Here is a 15932-nt window from a genome sequence, read left to right as displayed (position 1 = left end):
ACAAATATCGGGCTCCCAATAGGCTGGTTTAACAAATACTGAGCTCCCAATAGGCTGATTTAACAAATATTAAGCTTCCAAAAGACTGTTTTAACAAATATTGGTTTCCCAAGAGACTGGTTTAACAAATATTGGTCTCCCAATAGACTGGTTTAACAATCTGGACTTAATAACTGGTTTAGTGATCGGCTTTTTAAAACTAACCTTGGATATTCATTAACATTATGAATAGGTCGCCAATTAACTGAATTTTCCAATGAATTTTAACATCTGTTAAAACAATTTTGGCAATAACTTTTTAATGTAGCTTGGTATGACTTTATGAAGCAACTAAAGAACATCAAAAGAAACATCAAAAGCCAGCAATCAAAAAGAATCACAGAAGTGACTTGATAAAGATTAATCAAACTCTAGGATTATTTGCAATAACATTATGTCACAATCTGAGCAAAAGACATGTACATGGCCATGCACTAAACTTCAGTTTTGGTGGGCTACCAGGACTTGTAAGGTTATAAGTGTCCCAATTTTTATGTTTCAAGATCTACAAAAAATATTTTAAATTGAAGTTAAAAAAATTCTCTATATCAAAGATGTTTTGGTCTTTGGTTTTGGAAACTCTTTTTTTTATTTACTTCCTTTTCAGTTTATTTGAGTTCATCTGAGTTCATTCTTTATACAAGTGGTTTGATACAATATCTAATGTCCTCAGCAAAACCTCCTGAAAAATAATTAAACATGTTCCTTAAGGTCATTTTAAATGGAACTCGTGGTCTTTTTGTACAGTATGATATTTGAGTTAGTACTTTTTGGTTTTGACGATTACACTCAGAACGTGTAATTATGTTGCACAAATTGCAGTGAATTTGCTTTGAGAATCTTACTGACTATTACTTTTACAAAGCCAACTTCTTAAACATGTTAGTTGAAGTCTTTTAATCATTTAGTGTTGAAGATCTTCTGATCTTTAAATGAAAAGTAAAAATCAAAGATTTACTCTGGTGGCTATGAATGGTGGAATGTTGAGAAAATTCAATTCTAACTGCCAACCAATAATGTCCAAACGGTATCTATCACACTGCCCGTCAAACACTTACTAGAACTTACATACATACACACATATACAGTAGCCACCACCTGGGATACTAAGCAATGGTCTAGCGAAACCTTGATAACCACCTGGGGTAACATGGCAATGGCCAAGCAACACCTTAGCAACCATCTAGGATACCACAGCAATGGCCTACCAACATCTTAACAACTACCTAACAACCACCAAGCAACTTCCTGCCAACAAGCATGAATACCATAGCAACCTCATAGCAACTACTTGGAATAACTGTATAAACCCAAGTAAGTGATCAAAAAACAGTCAACAGTGTTCTGCAACTACTTTCTCTTTTCTATGTTTGTACATGAGCTTTCAGTGTCTAGTTATCACTAGACCCCTTTAAGAGTCCTGATTTTGCTATGGAATTTAAATTTCATTAGTGATTACATGATTAATTACGTAGTAATTACATGACAGGTAAGCCTTAAAATCGGTTTACAGTCTGTACTGACAGATTCAGGTCTGCTAAGTCTTTTTCTGTTTGTCTCATGGCAACAAACATCAAAACAAAATGTAAAGACTGGCTTCGTTCACAGAGCAATTATATTTCATCATAATTACATTATAATAAAGTGATTTTGCTTCAACTGAACGTGTAGAAACAAACTTTTGGCAGAATTTCTTTTTTTGTTTCAAAGAGCTGCCATTGAGAAATACTTCATACAACATTTCACCATGCTTTTGTCATTGGCGGTGGTAACTGCAAGCTCCTCAGGTTAATAATGCAACCCACATACCAAGAAGTATCAAAGTTCTGGGACCTTGTGAAAATATCGATTTCCACGTTATACACTGAAAAGGAATGTGATGAATTTTCGGCCAAATCCCTTTGCAGAGTCGATCAAAGTTCCCATTTGTGAGCTCCACTGCATGAGTAAATAATCTTTACGATGCGCTGCTGGAGGAGCTTCTCACTCTTTCTAAACTGTGATCCACAATGTTACAGACAGCCTCATAAATAATGACTCCAGCTGAGGGCTGTTTTTCCAACATGGAAACAGGGCAGTGTCAGGCACTGTGTACAACAACTGTCAGCCTCGCTCTTCCTTCCAGGTGAAAGCCTGTCCATCTACTCTCTCTAACATGCATAATTAACATCCTGAAGCATGTTAGACACTGTAAGAAGTTGACCATCCATGTGACAACCAGTGCAGGAGAGGCTAACCCACATATTTACTGTGTCAAAGGGCTCCTTTGTTTATTTCCCATCAAGTACTAGTGCGTATCTATGAACCAGTGTTGTATTTAAATTAGGAAATGATTCGAAAACACTTGAAAGAAGCTATTTTGCTGCATTTTAAGTTGATTAAATATAGTGTTTACACTTATCCCCTGTTCTTCAATGGTCAGGAATTATTTGGGTGGTGAGTCATTCTCAGCACTGCAGTAATATTGACGTGGTGGTGGTGTGTTACGCCGATTTGAGTGGATCAGACACAGCAGTGCTGCTGGAATTTTTAAACACCTCATTGTAGCTGCTGGACTGAGAACCAAAAACATCCAGCCAACAGCGTCCTGTGGGCAGCGTCCTGTGACCACTGATGAAGGACTAGAGGATGACCAACACAAACTGTGCAGCAGCAGATGAGCTATCGTCTCTGACTTTACATCTACAAGGTGGACTGACAAGGTAGGAGTGTCTAATAGAGTGGACAGTTAGTGGACATAGTGTTTAAAAACTCCAGCAGCACTGCTGTATATGATCCACTCGCACCAGCACAACACACACTAACACACCACCACATCAGTGTCACTGCAGATAATAGCACCTGCTCTGTGAGGGTCCATGGGGGTCCTGACCACTGAAAACCAGAGTAAAAGGGGGCTAACAAAGTATGCAGAGAAACAGATGGACTATAATCTGTAACTGTAGAACTACAAAGTGCTCCGGTATGGTCAGTAGAGCTGACAAAATGCGTTATTGTGTGTTATTGTTTCCCCCCTTGCCATCTCTCTCTCTCTCTCTCTCTCTCTCTCTCTCTCTCTCTCCCCGCTGTAGGGTCCAGATCAGTGTACGAAGTGTCTTCATCTGAAAGACGGTCCTAACTGTGTGGAGAAATGTCCTGATGGGCTGCAGGGAGCCAACAGCTTCATCTTCAAATACGCTGAAAGCAACAACGAGTGCCATCCCTGCCACCCCAACTGCACCCAGGGGTAAGAGTGAGTGAGTGAGCTTGTTTTCCTACACTTTCAAGACAAAGATGCCCTGACTATGTAGGAAAACCAGGAAAAACAGTGCTGGTAAAACTGAAAACAATTCCTTGATTCCTGAGGTTAAGGTTAAGGCTATGTTTGGAAAATTCTTAATACGTATAGCCACAGATGTATGATACATATTTATACAACAGTTAGTTCTGGCCACACAAGCTGATTGGTTGAGAAGTGTTCTAACTGTGCTGTTATTTCACCATAACATCAGTCACAAACACTATCACTCTGCTGAGACGCCGTTGCTAAGCAACGACTTTGACAGCTGTAGGAGACGCTCAATCCATTTGAACGTTTTTACTTCTTACTTTGCCACAAACAAAAAACGGATGCTTTTAAGATCACATTTGACCGACAGCCGATTTGGTCAGACTCTGAAGATGAGGCTACACTAAACTCCCAAACTGTCATCACCACTGAGCAGCTTTTCAGTCGGCAGCTGTGACAGAAGAACAGCTAAACAACCTGGAATCAGCCAGAAATGAACCCAATCCCATTCGCCAAACTAAATGGGCTGTAAGATGCTTTACAGACTGGCTGGAACAAAACAACATTAATACTGATCTGGTAAAAACTGACAAAACTGAGCTAAACCTGATATTGCGCCAGTTTTACGGCTCAGTCTGATTTGGTCAGACTCTGAAGATGGTATTGGGTTCATTTCTGGCTGATTCCAGGTTGTTTAGCTGTTCTTCTCTCACAGCTGCCGACTGAAAAGCTGCTCAGTGGTGATGACAGTTTGGGAATTTCGTGTAAGGAGCTGGAGAATGAACTGCTGGCTGTGCAGTGAGTGGGCGAAGCTCGTTACTCTGACGTAGCAACTGGCTACTTGTTAAGGAACTATAATCTGGCAGAAGGAACTGCTAACATTAAAAAATATTAAATGCCGCATTACTTTATATTACTTTATTTAACTGTTGTATAAAAGCAATAGAACACTTGATGTTGTGTGTTATCGCAAATAACGTCACAACTGTGTTGATATTTCACAATAACACACCCCCTCTCGTGTTTTATTGCTTAAATCAGACATAGTATTATTACATACTGATACTTACTTATTCAGTACCCCACAAAAGTCAAAGACTTTATTTATTAAATGCATCTTATTTCCAGTCAAAACAGCCATTAAGCTCAAGCTATTCAGGAGACATTTATAGGGAGATTAGATGTGTGTAAGGAAGGAGAAAGTCAAAGGAAAATTAGTGAAAAACCAGGGGTTCCCAAAAATGGAAGATGTGCAGACTCTCAACAACCATGCAAAACCTGGTAGACCACCAATACTGCCCTCTTTAGATAAACAGCATTTAAAGCTTTCATCTTTGAGAGACAGGAGAAAATCAAGCTGCTTCAGATCTGAAAACATCCACAGGTGTTTCTGTCCATCCTTCCACTGTGAGAAGACAACTCAGTGCTATGGGTCTGAAAGGATGTGTAGCTGATCAAGAAGCCCTAGTAACGGAAATAGACGAAAAAGAAGAACGTTTACACTAAAATACCAAAACTAGACATCTGGACATCTGGGATGTGGAGGTTTTATGGGCTGATGAGTCTAAATTTGTAATTGGAATTACTTGGACAATGGAAACAAAACAATACAACCAACTTCTAAGACTGAACTTAGAAGGAGTGGAAAAATATCCCTGCAGATTTCCTTGAAAACGGAAAGAAGTTCTTTCACAAAGAATGAGTGCTGTAATAAAGACATATATACTGACCAGCCACTTCATTAAGTACACCTTTTTGTATTTACACTCAATGTCCATTTTATTAGATCCACTCACAACATGCCAACATGTTGGTGTCACTGCAGCGCTGGAAATGGTCCACCACCCAAATAATAACTGTTCTGTGGGGGTCCTGTGGGGGTCCTCACCACTGAAGAACAGGGTAAAAATGTATGCAGAGAAACAGATGGACTACAGTCTGTAATTGTAGAACTACAAAGTGCTCCTAGATGGTCAGTAGAGCTGATAAAATGGACAATGAGTGTAGAAACAAGGAGATATACTTAAGGAAGTGGCTGGGCGGTGTGTATATACATATGACCCCCCCCATGCATGTGTGTATGTGCGTATGTATCCCCCCAGACCTGCAGGCGCACCAGCTGCTCCCAGAACTAATTGGATTTTTGTGTAAGCTGGTTCCAAGAAAAGCTACAGAACACAGCACTCTTTTCTCCTTATTTTGTTCTCTCTCTCTCTCTCTCTCTCTCTCTCTCTCTCTCTGTCTGTCGTTCTCTCTATACTCCAAAAATCAAAGATCTTTGTGATACTCTCGCCCTTCGTTGCATAGCGTCCCCGCTCCCTTCATCTCCACGGTGACGGTTGTCGCCGTTGGTTACTGTCAGGCCTCCACTGATCCTTTGCTGAATCTAGTCACCCAGGCAACAACCTCCAAAAAAAAAAAAACAACACAAAAACCAAAGACGACACCAGGTCCTTAATACAGGCAGCAGCAGAGAAACGTCCAGTGCAGCAATACGACTCTCTACATAATCATGTCAACCAGAAAAATCACACGACAAAGACCAGGCGTTTACTATGCTTGCATTCGCTGTTCTGTTTTGAAAGAAATGGTGTTCATGCAAGTCTACAACTTCAGTGAGATAGACTAACTGCTGCTCTAACGTCAGGGCTCCCTTAACATATTAAGAAGTTTTGTTTTTTATTTGAGTTATTCTACCAAATTCGTTCAAAATCAGAGTTGGAAACTGACATTGAGTGCGCTTACATGCACTCAATAATCCAATAACTGCAGAAAATCTGATTTTGTCAGTAATCCGATCAACACGTTTACATGCACTTGAGTAATTAGGTAATGGGAAACTCTGTGTCAACATAACTCAGACAGTAATCAGATTTCTAAAATGCAGGGGTGTGGCTAAAATAAGGCGCTGCCTACAGACTAAAACGCTTTGTGTTTTGTTAGTGACAGGAAAACCAGGGACAGCATTTTTAATTATTTTTTTATTTAAACTCATGACAAATCAAAATCTTTCTTTAAAAGAAACTTTTTAAAAAGCAGAACAAATTAAGTGTTATTTTCACAAGGAATTTGGAATTTCATGGTTTCATGGTTAGGCTTAGGCAGACACTTTACAATAAAAAGCTCTAAAATCTATATTTGTTTATGTTTTTAGCTTATTACTATCTCAATTAACCCCTTAAAATCCAGGTGTGTTACGTACTGACACTTATTGTTCAGTACCTACAGGGACTTAAGTGCAAACTGGCTAAGCTGTTCTTAGGCTACGTTTACACAGCAGGTAAAAGTGGCCCAGATCGGATTTTTTTTCGTCATATGTGACACAGATGTGTATCTGTGTGGCAGTGTGAACTGCAAAAACACACTGAATCTGACATTTTCAATTCCCATTTGAGACGCTTTCATATGTGCTACTGAAATCCAATCCATATCCGATCTGAGGCAATGTGACTCAGTCTGAACAGTTAGATCAGAATTCATGCGGCTTTTACGTCAGTACAACTCGACATTTGTCATAATTTCATGCTGCTGAGACTTCATAAACATTTGGGATGATTTCTGTACAAAAATTAGAAGAGACTAATTGCAACCGCTCCATGTTCGAAGGGATTTTGAATGAAATGGCCAAATGCGGCCGTAGGAGAACGAGGCTGCAGCGTCAAAGAACAGTTAATAGTCTGAAAGCAAAGGTTAAAGAATCTGAGGACATGAATCAAAGAAGTGACCGTGGCTGAATAACGTACCCTTTCTACTGCAAGCTCAAACACACTGTGGGTGATAAGCCCTGCTGTCAGTCAATGATCGCTTCTGTGGTGCTGGTGAAGATGAAACATTGTTCTTTTGCGTGAGTCAGTTTAGGAGCTGATCTGTTCAGACTGATGTCACGTAAAGACCACATTTAAAACAAAAAAATCAGATTTGGTGAGAGAATCAGATTTGGGCCACTTTCACCTGCTGTGTCTTAGTTTACAGAGGTGTGTAATAAGTTCTTGGGCCAGTGAGTGGGCTCTGGCTGTTTAAGGGTTAATGTTTTGGGTTTAAATAGATTATACTATAATTCCTATAAATAACTAAGCTCTGAATAATTCATCGTTTTGTAAATATTTTTTTCCTGTGGAACTGCAGTTTGAACTAATTCAGTACCAAAAAATAGACAAGATGAACATTTGCAAATCAAATAAATAAGCTGCTGGTGCTTTCAGAATAATGGACTGTCCATCTCAGAGTCCAGACCTCAACATCATTATATGTGTTTGGGATTATTCGGATTGTGAGAAACAAATGCAACCAATTTTTTACAACTGAACTTTGGAGGTGTGAACAAATATCTCTGCAGTAATAAAGGTAAAACGTGTATGTATTAAATACTGAAAAAAACACATTTAGTTTTGGATGCTTCTGTGTCATTTTCAGTGACTTGTACAACCCCATTTACAAATAAGTTGAGACACTGTGTAAAATGTAAATAAAAAAAAAATGCATTGGTATGCAAATCATTTAAACCCTATGTTTCATTAAAAATAGACATAAACAGGATCCAGAAATGCTGCCACCTTCTCTGGGCCCAAGCCCATTTAAAATGGACTGAGACGATGTGGAAAAGTGTCTTGTGGTCCGAAGAATCAACATTTGAAATTGGCAACATATGCTTTCAAAACTACAGCAGCGTCTCCTCAGTTCCCAAACGCTTACAGAGTGCTGTTAAAGGAAGAGGTGATGAAACAGTGGTAAACATGTCCCCGTCCCAACTTTTTTGGAACATGTTTTTGGCATCAAATTCAAAATGGGCATATATTTTTCAAAAAAACATTAAATTTCTCAGTTTCAACATTTGATATGTTGTCTTTGTAGTATTTTCCTTTAAAAAATATGGTTTTACATGATTTGCATATCACTGCATCCTATTTTTATTTACATTCTGCACAGCGTCCCAACATGTTTGGAAATGGGGTTGTACTTACTGGCTGTTTTGACTGCACATGAAATACTTGAAGGGTGGTCTTTTTATTTTCCATATATCTGTTTATAAACACATAAACCTGCATTGTTTAATAATAAAAGCATTTTCCAAATTTGTGTTGGAACATTTTGCAAGAAGCATTTTCCATCTTCAAAGTGTACTGTTTTGTCAGCATCACTGCTAAACGAAAACATACACAGTGGTCAGTGGTCAGTGGTTTAAAGCAGGAGCTGTTGGGTAGTTTGATGGAGTCCAGATGGAAGAGATTAAATTCCCTACCACATGTTTTAATTTGCCCCTCGCTGTGTTTCTCTGCTGGTTCTGTGTCTCGTCCTAAACAAGCTCAGTTCAGTAAGAACCAGTTACCACGGACCTATTCTGAATATTAAAAACACTCCCGGCATAAATCTCTGAAATAGGCTCCAGGAATTGCATTACATGGTATTCATCATAATACAATTCCACGGATTATTTATCTCCTTGGTGGGAATGCCGATTAGTTATCTATGCATTACTAATGAGCAGTAAGTTCTAAACTATGCTGGTAGTGCAATATGTAATCAATAATTTAAAAGCAAGAAGTGCACCAAATGGAATGTAACCATAGCTTCATGAGCCCATGATCTCCACCAATAAATCTCAGAGAGACTGTATGCGCAAGTGTTTCTTCAGTGGACTTCCATTGTTCTACATTGTCTTCCATTTAGGGCTTTAAAGTAAAGTGGACATTGTGCTTGTTTGTCTATTTGCATGTTTATTTGAATTTTTTATTAAATGCTTGGAGATGCATGTTGAAAATCATATGTCAGGCCGTTGACTCTGTTTTGGTTGCAGGTGCACTGGACCCCGCATCCAAGACTGCGTTGGACTACTGGACAGGTCAGAAAAAATCTCAGTTAATATATGACTGGTGCAACCATGTAATGTGTAAATATGGTTTTGTTAGATCAAATCAACAGCAGAAAGATGTATTTCCTTGTTTGAAGTTGTGGTTGAGATCAAGACAAACCAGGGGCTAACTTTATTTGGACAGCCGCAAGTAAAGTATCTATAGATGTTTAATTTATTAACAAACTGTTAAAAGTTGGTTGATTCTCAAGGTTAGGGTTAGGTTTAGGACGGGGTGAGGGTTGGGTTTAGGTTTTGGTATGAGGTTAGGATTAGGTTTAGAATCAAGTCAGTGTTAAGTATTAGGGTAAATAAGGCTAAAGTTAATAGCTAGTTAGTAAAATGTACACTATATGGCCTAAAGTATGTGAGCACCTCATTTCAAAACTATAGGCATTAATGTAAAGTTAGCCCACCTTTTGTGGCTATAAAAACCTCCATTTTTCTAGGAAGGCTTTCAACAAGATTTTGGAATGTCTGCGGGAATTTTTGCCCATTCATTCAAATAAACATTTGTGAGGTCAATGATGTTGGACAAGAAAGTTTGGCTCGCAATGTTCCAGTTCATCCCAAAGGTGTATAGTGATGTTGTCTGTGGAGACCACCGAAGTTCCTCCATACCAAACCAATCAAACCATGTCTTTATGGAGCTCTCTTTGTGCACAGGGGCTCGGTCATGCAGGAACAGGAAAGGCTCTTCCCCAAACTGCTGACACAAAGTTGGAAGCATTAATTACCCAAAATCTGTTTGCATGCTGTAGCATTAACATCACCCTTCACTGGAACTAATTATCCCTCCTCCACCAAACTTTACTGTTGGTACTATGCATTATGGTAGGTGGCATTCTCCTGGCATTTAGCCAAACCAGAGTCATCCATCAGACTGTCAGATATTGAAGCAAGATTTATCACTCCAGAGAACACGTTTCCACTGCTCCAGAGTCCAGCGGTGGCGTGCTTTTACACCCCTCCAGCTGACACTTGGCCTTGCGCATAGTGGTCTTAGGCTTGTGTGCAGCTGCTCAACCATGGAATCTCAACACACAGTTCTTGTTTATCTATATGTGTTTGTCTTGCATGTCTGTTTGATTTTATACAGCTGTTAGCAATGGGTGTGGCTGAAACACCTGAACTCAGTAAAAAGGAGGGGTGTCTGCATACTTTTGGCCACATAGTGTAAGTTAAATGCAGGATAAGCAACTATGAAGTAGTTAGAGTGGGCTGTCTGAATAAATTGTTTCAAATAAATGGTTTCTTTTTTACTCCTAAAATTTCCAGCTCCAAACTTTTATTATGTATGTCTATAACTTAAGAGTAACTCAGCATTCTAGTCAATGTAGTTACTAAATAATAAGCCTTTGGCTGTAATAAGTCTTGGATTTCAAGAGGTTAAAAAGACTGCTATAGTATCATGTACAATATTACAAATTTACTGACAGCAATTTCTTGTAAATACAAAATTAATTAAGAAATGTTGAGAAATAAAAAAAAAAAAATTTAATTCTGACTTTTAATTTATTCTTCTTATTAGGAAATCTATGAGTATTTTAGAATGTATGTCAGCTTCTTTACCACTATGGGTTTGAAAAGGCTACAAATTTGCTTTTACTGAGTATTTTAACCCTTTAACATTTAGGCTTATTACATACTAAGGCTTCCTATTCGTTAACTACAGGGACTTACAAACTAATGGAGCTTTTCTTAGGTTATAGAATTGTATAATAAAACTCGGCTTGGTAAGGGGTGTAAGGGGCACTCCAGCCTAAAACTAGAGATCATCCCTAAACATTTACCCAAACCAGTTGTAGTTTTTCAAAAAGTCCAAGATGCTTCATCAGAAAGGGTTTTTTACTAATGTTTAAGTGGGAAAATCTCGCTCTAGAGCAGTGGTCACCAACCCTGGCCCTGAAGATCCACCTTCCTGTCGGGTCTAGTTCCAACTGCAATCTGCTACACCTGCTTCAGCTAATTAACTTCTTCAGAAATTGCTGATGTGCTGGATCTGATGCATTAGTCTTGGGTAAGGAGGGAGGTCAACATATTAGATGCAGGTTGCAACAAACTCAGGTGGAGGTTTGGTGACCACAGCTCTAGACATTACTGTGGCACTGTAGGCATGTTTACAGAAGATGTATCGATGGTTACATTTTTCCGCTTTTGTTTTTGGCCCTTCAGGACGCCCCTGATTGTAGCCGGAACGATTGGTGGGCTGTTTGTGGTGGTCATCATAGTGTTGGGCTTTACCATTTTTGCCAGACGTAAAAGCATCAAGAAGAAAAGAGCTCTGCGCCGCTTCCTGGAGACAGAGGTGAGAGACCGTGTGTAGGAGTGAGAACAGAGTCGTTAGAGAGGTGTGATGTACTGAGTATCAGCAGAGTGAAGCCCTAACCAGTGCAAAGAACAGTCATGCACAATAGTGAAGCATTGTTCATCTTTAATTAACGGCTATTTTATGTAGATCAGATGGAGATCTGATGTACAAATGGTCGCTAACATAATGACATATCACTGCCTGTCAAATAACTTAAAATAATGCCCATCTCCTTTAGTAAACTTTGACTTAGTTCACTACAATCCTCCATAAACAATAGTGAGGCAACATTTCTGAGCCCTTGTTAATTTGCTGGATTTCTAAAATGAGAGCTAATAAAATGGGTGTAATAACTGTGTAGTTACACATTAATAATACATGCAACAACAATGTAACTACTAGTGATGTGTTAACTGTTAGAGACGGATTACAGTAGTAGAGCTTACGTAAATACACACTTCAATTTCTAGTCACATATTTACCCAAATGCATCTTGATAGTTATAACAGCATGTTTTCTCTTATGTAATTACACTTGTGTAACAGTGTGAGCTGCTGTTTTTTTTCCAATAAGACTTCAGATTGTAACAGGTGTGTAAGTACCTACATTATGAGAATGCTTACACTGCATCTGCACAGGAAACACTAGCTTTAAACACTAGGTTTAAATTATTCTGCAATGTGACTGTATTTAAACATTATGCCACATTATACTATAATGTATGTTATTTTGCATTATCTACATAATAACTACACAAGAACTATCTACTTATTTTAATGTGTAGCTTGTGCATAGTTTAAGTTGAACATATGTGTTGTAACAAAGGTAATCTAATCAAATCACATGGATCAACATGTAATTTTACAGAGCTTATGCAATAATCTTTTAAAGATAAATAGGCCGATTTCATTGTAACAGAAATACTGCCACATTATAGAATGGTTTGTGGTTGGGTTAGCAAGTTCCAATGCAATCATATTATTATACTTATGTACTATTATGAATGTCTTGGAAAAAATGTTCACTGTAATTGCACGGTAGTTACATGGTAATTATTCTGTAACACTGAACACCACCAATAGTTACATAGTTGTTGTATGTAATGTAAATGTAAATATAACTATGCAGTTATATAGAGACAATATAAAGCAATACGAAGTCCGTTGAGCAGTTTTTCAACAAAAAAATTAAAAATTATGTAGAGGGCTAAGACAACACCTTCATTAAAAGGTGTGGCTGTGACCACACATTTGGTTACTTGCTCTTCAGATGAAAATTCTGTCCAATATAGGTTGATGTACCTCAAGTGCAATATGAACAAATAAGAAGAAATCATGACACATCAGAAGAAATTTCACTCATAATAGTAGAATGTTCTATAAAGGATTTCTAAAAGATTTCCTCCATCATTCTATAGTCAGACAGTGTAAAAAAATTAAATAAAATAAATAGGGTCAAAATTCCAGCCTCAGGGTTACCAAACAAAATCCATTAAGTAATCTACAGTAAAAGTGTGTTTTCTCAATTACGGTACACAATCCGTAAAATTGCAGTCACTTAATTTCTAAGAAATATTGTTTTACTATAATTCAACAGTTTCAGTAGTTCAAATAGTTATTCTGACATACAGTACTTTACCAAAATAATAACACATGCATTTCACCTTTTTGTTTTTATTTTCAAAAAATGGGTATTGATCATTAAATGTTCTAGTTCTTTGACAGTATTTGTTTTTTTTTTTCAGTGTAGTCTTGGAAATGTCCTACAAAGATCAATACAAGTGCACTTTGAATAATTTGCTCATTGAATAATAATTAGTCTAAATATAATCTAAGAACTTGGGGGCATCTTTTGAATGTGATAACATTCAAAATGAACATGTGTTCAAGAATCAACCATACAGGAAGTTACCTAAACTACTTGCCAACTCAAAACAAAACACACAAACAATAAGAAAACAAACCAGCAAATGAAACAAAACCAAGTGGAAAAAAATGAAAACATTGCTGCATGCCTCCAGATAAAAACCACCTGGAGTTTGTACTGATGTTCTACAGCACTAGTAGAGGTACATTTAGTGAACAAAAGTTGAATGTAAACAAAGTCATTTTGGGTGAAACACTTCATCCCTCCTGTGAAATAGAAAATCCTTGCGAGACCAATTAATTCCAAGTTGTATCAGGAAATTCTACAGCATTATGCTGAGGTGAGAAAGAAGTGAGACAATGATCCAACGTGACAATGATCCCAAACACATGATTAAATCAACAACAGAATGCCTCAAACAGATGAAATTCCTTATGTTCGAATGACCAAATCAGAGTCCTGACCTCCCAATTGAAATGCAGAGGCATGATCTGAAGCAGACCATTCAAGCAAGACATTCCTGATGGACAGCTTGATACCCTCAAATATTGACATCCATTCAAACAAACCTACATCCTCTGGAGCTTGTATATGTGCCTGTAGTCATGTATTTGTGTTCATAAGAGTCAGAATAGTTTTGTGTTGAGGCCCTGATCTCTCTCAATTTAGTATTAAAGTGTTTCACTCTTTTTCCAGGGAAGTAAACTGGAGAAGGGAACTTGGCTGGAGGTTAGGGAACCAGCCTTGTGACCGGAAGGTCACCGATTCGATCACCTGAACTGACAGGACATGACTGAAATGCCTTTGAGCAAGGCACCTAACCCCCAACTCCCTGGGTGCTTTGGATAGGGCTCTGGGCAAATGTGTTCACTGCCCCCTAGTGTGTGTGCTTTCACTAGTGTGTATGCAGTGTTTCACTGCACAGATGGGGTAAATGCGGAGGTGAATTTCCCCATTGTGGGATTAATAAAGGGTAACTTAACTTAATGGAAGACTAACTCATTTTCAGCAAGTTTTCAGTTGAGTACCACAGTATCCTAGCCTTTCACTGTAATCATATTCACTATTCCCTATGTTTATTTATGTGTTTATTTGCTTGTTTCAAATACAGCCTGTCATTCTATTAAGCGCAACGTTGCAGAACTGCACTGGCAGTGAGATATTGAGTGAATTTTTTAAAACTAAAAGGAGTTTATGCTTCAGAACCACAGGCATGGGCAGCTCTCTTTAATGTTTAGTTTAAGGCCACTGAGGATTTCAGAACCACAAGAAAGGACAGCGCCTCTTAAAGTTTAGATTGAAGGCACTCAGCACTTCAGCATCAAAGGCAGGGACAGCTCCCCTTAATGTTTATTTTAAATGCAGTCAGTTCTGGACAGCTTCCCAAAGTCTGGGTGGAACAGGCTTGAGGTTTGAGGTCGAACAGGTTTGTCAGAAGCTAATTATACATGGTCATGTACCTTTACAGGATCTTTAACATACATATCACGTCACATCACTTATAAGTATAAAACTTCTGTCAACAGATACTGCATAACCGTGAGCTTCTGTGTAATTGTGAGGACAGATTCCTTGAATGAATCCTTAAAAAGGATATGATGTGCATGGCAAAGCCAACTTACTGTTCTTCACCTTATTATTCAAGGTTTTTATTTCCCTTTTAATAGGTTGCGGTTTTTGACCAAGAACTTAACTTTGCAGGAATGCAAAGCATAGATGGGAATAGAGCACTTGTGCATTGAAAGTACAGTTTTCATTCAAGCACCTTTTTTTCACATAGGAAACGAATGAGAGAATGTTGAGAGCAACCACCTGGAATTCCATAGCAACTGCTTAGCAACAGCAACAACTGTTTGATATTCTATAACAATGCTATAACTTTGCAACCCCCTGGGATAACAAAGCAATGGCTTAGCAACGTCTTAACAACTGCCTAGGATTCTATAGCAACATCCTAGCAACACTTTAATGACCACCTTGGGTACCATAGCAATGGCTTAGCAACATCTTAACAACTGCTTGGGATTGTATTGCAATGGCATAACAACACCTCAGCAACTGCCTGGGATAACATAGCAATGGCTTAGCAACATATTAACAACTGCTTGGGATTCTATTGCAATAGCATAGCAATATCTTAGCAACCACCTGGCATAACTGTGATAACATAGCACCGGCATAGCAACACTTTAGCAATTACCTGGAACAGCTTAGCAACACGTCAGCAACTGCCTGGGGTACCAAAGCAATGGTTTAGTAACATCTTAGCAACTGCTTGGGATTCTATTGGAATGGCATAGCAACACCTTAGCAACCACCTGGGGTACTAAAGCAATGGCTTAGCAACATCTTAACAACTGCTTGGGATTCTGTTGCAGTGTCATAGCAATATCTTAGCCACCAGTGAGATAACTGGAATAACATAGCAGTGGCATAGCAACACTTTAGCAACCACCTAGAACAGCTTAGCAACACATTAGCAACCACCTGGGATAGCATAGCACCACTTGGGCAACTACCTAACCACCTGGGGTACCAAAGCAATGGCTTAGCAACATCTTAACAACTGCCTAGGATTCTATAGCAACTGGGATAACATA

The 15932-nt window shown here is 38.5% G+C and overlaps 1 protein-coding gene across 2 annotated transcripts in view; it reads left to right on the top strand.

The window, feature by feature from the left end:
- Positions 1 to 15932, top strand: part of LOC118804330 (receptor tyrosine-protein kinase erbB-4-like) — a 269625-nt gene that overhangs the window by 211975 nt on the left and 41718 nt on the right. For both annotated transcript variants that reach the window (XM_036564816.1, XM_036564815.1), the window contains 3 exons: positions 3111 to 3265; positions 9102 to 9146; positions 11331 to 11463. In XM_036564816.1, coding sequence (XP_036420709.1) covers positions 3111 to 3265; positions 9102 to 9146; positions 11331 to 11463 — 333 coding nt within the window. The remainder of the gene's footprint in view (positions 1 to 3110; positions 3266 to 9101; positions 9147 to 11330; positions 11464 to 15932) is intronic.

This window comes from Colossoma macropomum, unplaced genomic scaffold, assembly GCF_904425465.1.
Source record: "Colossoma macropomum unplaced genomic scaffold, Colossoma_macropomum, whole genome shotgun sequence".
NCBI classification, from domain to species: domain Eukaryota; kingdom Metazoa; phylum Chordata; class Actinopteri; order Characiformes; family Serrasalmidae; genus Colossoma; species Colossoma macropomum.
The sequence above is the reverse complement of the archived record's forward strand: the minus strand, read 5'-3'. Positions and strand labels throughout refer to the sequence as shown.